General features: G+C 39.7%; 1 protein-coding gene across 1 annotated transcript; it reads right to left on the bottom strand.

Annotated features, from left to right (window-relative positions):
- Positions 1–1,932: 1,932 nt before the first annotated feature.
- On the bottom strand, positions 1,933–9,176 carry LOC122789641 (ADP/ATP translocase 2). Its single transcript, XM_044057051.1, has 4 exons — positions 8,943–9,176; positions 4,899–5,385; positions 4,573–4,713; positions 1,933–3,080 (listed from the first exon to the last, which is right to left on the bottom strand). The coding sequence occupies exons 1-4, from the start codon at positions 9,051–9,053 to the stop codon at positions 2,923–2,925; spliced, it is 897 nt and encodes a 298-aa protein (XP_043912986.1). The 5' UTR covers positions 9,054–9,176; the 3' UTR covers positions 1,933–2,922.
- Between the last annotated feature and the right edge of the window lie 270 nt (positions 9,177–9,446).

The raw sequence follows: 9,446 nt of genomic DNA on the forward strand, positions 1-9,446 counted from the left end.
ATGATCAGTATGTTAAATAAAACTGAATACATGTGACTAAGGAGATTCCGTATCAATCCTGAATTTATCATTTTTTTAGTATATCCGGTGTTTGAGCTTAGTAGAAGAGTCGTTTCAGCTGTGTGCAGATGTAAACTGTACATGGGTGTAGTATGGGGAAAATTAGCCAATTAGTATGATGGCAAGAAGGCAGAAAATGAATTTTACATTTAAATATACACAAACTTTTGTACAGTGACCCAACATATACAAGCTGTGCAATACAGAATTTTATAACCAAGGGATTGTCTAGATCTAGGGAAATCATTGATCTAATAAGGGCAGAGTAAAGGGGGGCACAATCGAATACAATTACCTGTCCAAACATGCAACTGGAATGCCCACAGATACACCCTTCTAAGAGGATACAAGGCCTAAACATATCCTACACAGACTCAAAACCCTATCACTATGATGGATTTACTGCATATCAGCAAATCAAATAGCAAAAATATTCAGTCTGGGGGTCTAAAACTAGAGGGAAAGGTATCTCAAGGATCACTGCTGTGGAAGACTCCTGTCTACATAACACAGTTCTGTGGCATTTAAGAGTAATTTTGATCTACGGATGGAAAACGGAATTCACTCCAGGACTACCCATGTACCAACAATGGACAGAGGCAGTTCCTAAATGCTTTATCCCATGTATAGGCCCCCCTCAACAATCTATGGTACGATTCCAGTTACTCATTAGGAGAGATGTACAATTACAGACCATGGAAGAGGCAAGAGCAATCTAACAAAATAGGACAAGGTTTTTTTTTAGCTCTAAATAAAAGGGGAAATTGGCTAGGCTTAAAATGACCAACAAGGACAGTCTCTCATTTACCCAAGAATCTATATAAAATGTAGTAGACTAACATTAGTACTGTTGAGGTTTTGACTGGACTTAAGACCCTGTTGGAATAATAGGTTAGAAAACTGGATAAATCAAAAATATAGGATGGACACATGGATTTAGACAGAAAGCATACCTCTCAAAACTGTCCAGAGTGGTCACTCTTGGTCAGTTTCTCAAAATTGGTAGTTTCCTGGTAAATCAGGGAGGATCGAAATCACTAAATGTTCCACACAAGTTACTTTCTTCACAAAAACAGCTTTTAGTCTAGCAACTTCCAATTGTGTGTGTGTGTGTGTGTGTGTGTGTGTGTGTGTGTGTGTGTGAGAGAGAGTGTGATATACTAGAAATTTTGACCATATTTTGGGGCCCTTGCCCTCCCAATTTTTTTGGCTTACTACAGATTTCTTGTGGCAAAAGGTTGAGCTGTATGCACATAAAAGAATCTGGAGAGATTTTTCCTGCAAGATTACATGGAGTTTAGCACTACTGCTTAAGGGTCATTAAAAATAGCAGGGCTACCTTTTGCTAACTTGTGTTTCAGGACAGAGGCTAGGAAACATCATATTAAACGATAGCAGTAATGAAATATAACTGCCAATTATTTTAGATGAAGATAAATTATAAAATTCACATATGGACATTTTGGGAAAAAAATGGATAGAGATTTGAGTGAACAGTGACATACATATCCAGCTTTCACCCCAGCTAAGTGTACCAGTCACTAATCGTAACTGCAATTTACTTTATCTCATATGTAGTGAGAAAGACAGATGCTCAGGAAATTTTGCAAAGAATAAAATGAATATGAAGTTCCAACCACGGAAGCACAACTACATCAATTCTTAGCATGAGAGTAAAGTAAAAGGTTACTATATAATGATGCGCAAAATGGTAATTGCAAGTCAGAAGAAACTACTTGGTCATTTGCATATTAAAAACAGCAAATTTTAAACATTTTTGTCATCTCTAAACATCAGTAATCTCAGATGCAACTACCCGTGTCTGCTTTCCTGCTTGCATTGCAACTAAAAGGGTCGAGCTATTCAGGTAACAGTTATGAAAAATCCCAACCATGATTTGCTTTAATTCACCAGTGAGGAAATGTGAAGTTTCAGAATTATGTAGAAATACAAACTTGGTCAAGTGACACTCAAAACTGCAATTAAACAGGAAGGAAAAAAAGCTTCAGTACAATGAGGATTTTTACATCTTGCCAATAAATTCCCTTACTGGAGGATTTGACAGCAAGTGTACCTACAGTTCTCATGTCAGTGTGTAAATTAAAAACAAGCATTTGAACTACCATAAAAAAGTGGAATTAGTGCACAAGAAAAATGAGCTCTTACACCCTCAAGTAGCTGCAAAGCCAAAACAAAAACAATTGAGGCAGGCAGATTTTTTTCTGGTCACTCTCCCTCTGAATGGATGACTCGTGTGAAAAAGGTGTTTGCACATACTTATACCTAGAAAGAACATATTTGTGTATTCAAGAATAGAGAGGCACACTGCTAAGGCAAGCTCATTATCTGATGGCGCATATTCAAAGTACACATTAAAAATTGGATTACTGTTCATTTAACACCTAGAACTCAAATTTCCACAGGTGTTAATCTCTATTGAAGCAGATTTAGAGTCTTGCAAACCTCGAAATGGTGCATAGCCACAATGGTGACAAGTCCCAACTCTAAGACTCCCAATTACAAAAATATAGCAGCTTGACATATGGAGCAGGCAAGGGAAACGCACACAGTTTCCTTTTTTTTTGTTGTTTATTTTTAAGTTACCCTTAAAAATGACCGGCTGAAGGAAAAATATGAACATGAGGTCTTGTGAAAAAAACAAGAGAATCTTGTTACTGCAATGGGAATGTTAAACTTATTTCAGGGAGCAAATACTTTGCGTGCATTCTAGTCCTTAATTTTTGCTTCCCACACAAAAATACTTACACCCTATAAATACAATGCACAGCTGTGACAATGGTCCATGAAATGTACAAATGTTACATAACAGTTCAGAGCTGCTGGCATCCAGGAGAATGCTGTTCAGATAACTTTTTTGAACTCATCGTACAAGACTAGTACAAAAGCACCACCCATCCCTCGAAGTACATTGGACCATGCTCCTTTAAAGAAAGCTTTGGACCCCTCATCGCGAGCGATCTTCTTCCAGCAGTCAATAGTACCAGAGTACATGATGTCAGCTAAAAACAGCAAGATAAGAAATGGCTTATTAATTCACTTCTACAAACACATTTGGAAAAAAGCAACTTAAAAATGAGACCAAGCATATTTTGCCATTCCAGCTAGTTTCACATGCTAAGGTATTTGCTTATCTTGATTAAAAGATGCAGAAAAGTGAAGATTCATGTACTATTGAACAACTTTAGTTAACAGCTAGCTCTTCAGAAAAACAAAATGTTGCATGAATCTATAAGCAAAGTGCATGATACCAGGTCATTCAGCATCTACACTCAACTTTGTCAAAACATTTGCATTAAATCTTGAAAGTTACCAAAAGTTATTTTACTGGATACACAACTGAGGCATACAAGCTCCTAACATAACCTTCTCAAATTTAGGAAAAATTAGAGGATTGTCACTCAATTTACTGCAAGTCTCTGGTAGAGAAATGATCTTCACAAGACTCATGGAAGATAAGTAGGCCATTCAGAATTGGCACTGCAATCAAGAACTGCATGGGAGAATCTCCAAAGGGAATAAGACAGGACAGTATAACAAGATACCGATTGGGGGGGTGAATTAATAAAGCAAGACAGGACTTTCCTGTGGACTATATTAGAATTGGTACACCCACCCCAGTTATGCTGTCTACCAGTTAAGTAGACAGCACATAGATGGAGAAAGCAGTTCTACAATTAGACGCACAGGGATGTTGGTACAGAAATTTTTCAAAAGTTTAGTGCGACATCTGCTTAAAAAAAATGGAAAGAGCCACTTTCCAAAGTGTGGAGACAACAAATTCAAAAAAATGAAACCAAGTCACAACCTTTACTTACCACCAAATGGATAACTATGATTTATCCCCCACCTCCAAAAAACAGCCAACCCTACTTACGAACCATCCAATTTACAGGAACCCCCCACAGGTTATCTTGCAGTGCTGCAGCTTAGGGGGTGGTCTACATCCCAATCACAAATTCTTAATTAACAAGCTTTGCATAGTTCTACGCACGTTGTTAAGTTTGCTCTTTTCCAGGTTGTACTACTTGCTCCACATCTATTAGAACACCACATTTTCTTCAGGAGGCAGATGAAGTCCACTCAGGATCAGCCTTCCTGATTAACAAAGACAGCAAGCCCTTATTTATAAAAAGGAAAAACTTAGTACAAAACCTGAAAGCCCTTCAGAGCTTCATCAAAAATTATAGGACGTTAGTAAGTGGGGATACTCAACCTCCTACAGAGGGGGGACACCATTTCCACATCTTCATGCTGCAAGGGTAAACTGTATCGTGGCTACCAAGCTGGGTTCCACTGAAGAGATCTAACTGGGTAGTATGCACAGTTCCCAGTGTCATTTGACTTCACACACTAAAATCCATCCCACGTTTTGCCACATCTCACCCTTTAATACAGCCACTAATAGTTTTTGCACATAGATATTAACCAGAAAACAGGAATAAAGTGCAACAGAAGCATTCTCCTAGAATATGCACGGATAATAAATAATACCTCCTTTTCGCCCAGACTGCATCATCATACGTCTTCTGACTGTATCAAAAGGATAGGAGGCCAAACCAGCTACTGCAGTTACTGTTTGAGCAATCATCCAGCTAACAATAATGTGGGTATTTCTGGGATCAGGAAGCATTCCTGCAAACAGAAAATGCAAATTCCGTCAATGACCAGACTGATGTTCACCATGACAAAATTAAGACAGTTTCACTACATCACCTCCATAAAAAGTTAGCAAGTCATTCATCATACTCAAAACAGAAATATAACTTGGACCATTTATAGATGAAAACAAAATGCATCAAATAAGCCCAATAACTCACCTTTGGCAGTATCATAAATACCAAAATATGCTGCTCGGTAGATTATGATACCCTGTACAGACACATTAAAACCTTGGTAAAGTCCCCTTAAGCCATCAGATTTGAAGATTTTGACTAGACAGTCCCCTAAACCAGTAAATTCTCTTGTAGAATTTGCTTTACCCACATCTGCAGCAAGTCGGGTTCTGGCAAAGTCAAGAGGGTAGACAAAACAAAGAGAAGTGGCACCAGCAGCCCCCCCAGAAGCTAGGTTACCAGCAAAGTAGCGCCAGAACTGTGTTCTTTTGTCGACTCCACCCAAGAACACTTGTTTGTACTTGTCCTTGAAAGCAAAATTAAGGGCTTGAGTGGGGAAGTATCTGATCACGTTGGCCAGGTTACCACGCCAGAAGGAAAGCATCCCTTGCTCTTTAGGTATACGGACAACGCAGTCAATGATGCCTTTGTACTGCTTGTCAGCTGTGATCTGCTTGCTTGCATGCTGTACCTATTAAATAAAAAAAGATAAAAATAAGTACTTCAGGGGTAAACCCATGTATAAATGCCACTTGAAATGCCAGACTATTCTTCAAATTTAAAATTGAGTGAAAGGACCATATGTAAAGTTATTCCCTCAAGATAAAAGTAAAAGGCAAAGCACACTTTCAGTTTGCCCTCCTGCACCTCCGCCCAAGGCTGTCAAACAAGAGCCCTCCCATAAAAAGGTCATGAAAAAAAGTGTAAGACTTGCACAAATGGGTAGGGAAGAAATAATGCAGCATTGTACTTTGAGCTGGGGGGGGGGGGCACTTTACAAGTTAGACTACTTACTTTATCAGTACAACACTGACCACAAACCTACCAGCTTCACAGCATCTAAAGTGCCGTTAAGGCATCCATTTCCTTTTACAGTACTGTCTTGAGACATCACTGCAAGATTCAATGTAGATTGTGCAGCACTGCCATATACTGAATGTCTCCTTGGTTTGCACACTCTCAAGACAAAAGGTAGAAAGTGGACATATCAATTTAATCAGGAATAAATATACCCTTTTTCCTATCAAGGCAGCCACTATAAAGATTCAAATTACACATGGAACACTACTTACCAGCTGCATTTACCAAATGCAATAGCAGAACATTTTAAAAACAGAAATCAACATACTTAAGTGTAGGACACAATTACCCTTGTTGGGGATGAGGTGAAAACACTCCCTTGGCTTACCCAATACCCTGGTACCAAAATGCAGACAGTAGAAGCAGGATTTTCAAAGCAACCTCCACTTGACCTTCCCTCCCTGAGGGCAGGAAAAAAGGTGACATACCAGGAAGTCTTATGCACAATGCACCAAAGGTAGTTGGGACACCTGGCATACTGCAGATGTAGAGAGCCACCCAAAACAGAACATGGGAAAGTGGAAACATACTGCAGATGGAGGATCCAGCCTACAATGCTGCACATCACCTACTACCAGAGGTCACCATAAAGCAAACACCACTTTCAAAAGCTTAAAATATATTCACCCAACAACAAGTGTGAATGAATCCATGAAATGAGCTTTCTAAAATAAACTACAAAATGTAGACATGTTAACAGTGAAACCAAACTACTTGAGCTCCAATCAGACATCTGAAAATGACCAAGTGACCCACAAGAAAAGGTTAAAACACCAAGTCCTTGGAGACGGTCATACACGCTTACAAATGAATGCGAGCATATCTGTTTTGAACCCTAAAATGTTCTACATTCCCACACAGAAAAGCCCCCAAACATCTTAAAGTACACCTCAATATTAACATTTACAACGCCGTGAACACCCAAGCACCTCCCATATATTCAATTACTGAAGTATAGACAAATAAAATAGATAAGCTGAAAGACTCATAACTCTGCGCCCAAATGTTGCTTCAAAGTGTCAGTGTTTCAGTAAACCTGTCAAGTTTGTGGTAAAATGCTGAGCCCTAAGGTCAAAGAGCACCACCAACGAACAGCCAGATACTTTTTTTTCCTGGAAGGTAGAAAGTAAGTGCAACACCACAAGGTTATTTCATATTCTTAAGTGATTTAGGCCAAGTTATGGGATACAACTCCCAAAACAAAAACTGCCAGCCTGCACTCCGTCCCCCACAAATATCTCCAACCATTTCAAGACAGAGCATTAACACTGGTCTTTAAAAGAGGACAAGCTGTTCAAATGATTATACACACATTAGTGATTTACTCTGATGTGAACCGGACAGCTTCCTATAGGTTTAGGACATTTAATTTAGAACCCTTTCTCCAATGTCCCAGACTTGACTCAAACTTTACTTCTTTCGGTAACCCCTCCCAAGAACTTGTGGTTTGGGAGAAGTGGTGATGAACTACTCTTAACCAGTGGCGACGATTAAAATCGAGTTTAGTTCACATTCTCTTACCAATGTCTCTAGAAAACAGTAACATTTTAAATCGGTCTCCGACTTGGCTAAGAGCTATGCTTCATGAAGAAAGTAACCTAGAAGTGTAAATTTGAAAGCACAAATCATAACGGTTAAGAGAAAAGTGTCTCAGTCACGAATTCATACCCGTACTAGCTACATAATCTGACAGCTGAGCCGGTAACTATGATCAGGTGGGATGCTCTAGCTGCAGATGGCTGCAGCAGAAAAATGGTGCAGCTCGTTCACACTGCAAGCTGAGAACAGCACGTTATTCACGAAACCGTTGCAACAAAAGGCTGCATCCTGCTGCACCAAGGTATAACAATGGTGAAACAAATACAAAAAAAAGTCGAGGGGAAGGGTTTGTGGTCCACCACAGGAGTTTTCCAAAAAATGGATCATACTAGCCTCAAACGTTTTCAGGCCTCCCCTGCCCTCTAACGTCAAGGGGCAAAGCCGCAGCCATCTTCGTGTCCGAGACACGGGGGGGGGGGCGGCTCAAAAGACTACCCACTTCTGTGAAATATTTTGCTCTACAATGATCACGTACATTTGCTCGTTCCTGGGCACCGATTTAAAGGGTTGCAATGACCCCATCCTGAAAAACAGCTCAATGCAGTTTGAGAGACAAAACTAAGATACAAAATTTCCTAGAAACGTATGGTACATAACGAAAGTCCAGTGCATCTCCCAACCAAACGCCAAATAATCACCACCCTGCCCCGCGATGATGCTATCCTTGCGGTGACCTTGTACTGTTCAAGCTTATAATCTTCGACAAAACCGAAGTGATGCAGACCCACTTAATTACAAATTTTAGGTACAGTCAGTTACAATACACTTCCCCTCCAGTAGAACGCTTTATTCTCAAAGACATCCTTGTAGCGCAATGGCTCGGACAGGGAACACTGATGATTCAGTGTGTCAATTTTGGGCCGAAATGCAAATATTACTCATCGGTAAAACGCCCGTACTGCAAATTATGCAGGAACAGCATTATTCAAGTCGGCGATAGCATAAACTTAAAAAACAGGACTACTACTCATACCTCTCAACTGTCCAGATTTTCGCCTCAAAATTCAATCTGTTCCTCACAAAGTTTGTGGTTTTCTGGTAAATCACTGGGATAATCTCATGAACGAAGTTACAGGACATTTGAGTTTTACACTACATATTTAGAAAATGCATTTAAACACAACTCCCCTTTTATTCTAGTCACTTCTAAATTTAAGAGCAATATTTAAAAATCTGCATTTAAAATAGCAATATTTAAAATCTGTCCCCATTTGTACCTTTGTTTCCCCAGTATTTCAGACTTTGTCCAGATACTTTGGGTTGCGAGGTACAACTACTATCCATTAAATTTACTTTTCAGTGGACTGAAAGATATAACCAATGATTCGTTTTCTAAGGGAGACCAGAACAATATGAACATAATGTAGAATTGGGCCGATCACGTGGGAAAACTCATTAAAATAAAACTCCTCAAAACCACAGTGTATTAAGTTATCAATTCTATCACTAGTCCGCTGCAGTTTACGACACCTATACTGCATACCTGAGATGGTACATGCAGGAAAATGAGCAGTATATCACATATCACTGTATATGCAAAGACATAAGCATCACTCATCCCCTTCTTACCTGCAACAGAAGCTTCACCCGTTCTATGGGAGCTACTGCTGTCTTGGAAATTGCAGCTGCAACACCACCTGCCAAAAAGTCCTTTGCAAAAGATAAAGCTGCATCAGCCATGATATTACAGGGCCTCAGTAACACAAGCAAACAACTACACAGTACTAATTTCAGCTCTATGCTTCACAGCCGGCTTTACTGAAATGGCCGATTCTAATTGTGAGAAAGAATTTTAACTTGGCAGTGATCACGGGACTAGGCGCGAGCCCCCTTGAACAGAACAAGAAATCCAATTGGTTTGCGTGGAAAGGGGAGTGGGCGGTAGTTCTATAAGTAGTGACGGGGAGCGAAGCAACCAAGCAACAAGATGCTGTTGTAAATGACGCCAAGAAGTCTGCATAGTTACGTATAAGGATGCTAAAACAGACTAGGAGAAAAGTGTCTTAAATTACTGAAAGTGTTCCGTATGCGAGTGTCACGTCCTTGGTATTATAGTTAAGGTGCTTACCTTAC

Source organism: Protopterus annectens, chromosome 15.part0 (genome assembly GCF_019279795.1).
Source record: "Protopterus annectens isolate FY-2018-M chromosome 15.part0, PAN1.0, whole genome shotgun sequence".
In the NCBI taxonomy this organism is placed as follows: domain Eukaryota; kingdom Metazoa; phylum Chordata; order Ceratodontiformes; family Protopteridae; genus Protopterus; species Protopterus annectens.

Bases quoted from the DNA above. Each gene is read 5' to 3' on its own strand.
- LOC122789641 (XM_044057051.1), bottom strand. From the start codon at position 9,053: ATGGCTGATGCAGCTTTATCTTTTGCAAAGGACTTTTTGGCAGGTGGT. The intron at 5,386-8,942 runs GTAAGAAGGGGA...TTTATTTAATAG, and splicing joins GGGTGAAGCTTCTGTTGCAG to GTACAGCATGCAAGCAAGCA. The intron at 4,714-4,898 runs GTGAGTTATTGG...TTCTGTTTGCAG, and splicing joins TATTTATGATACTGCCAAAG to GAATGCTTCCTGATCCCAGA.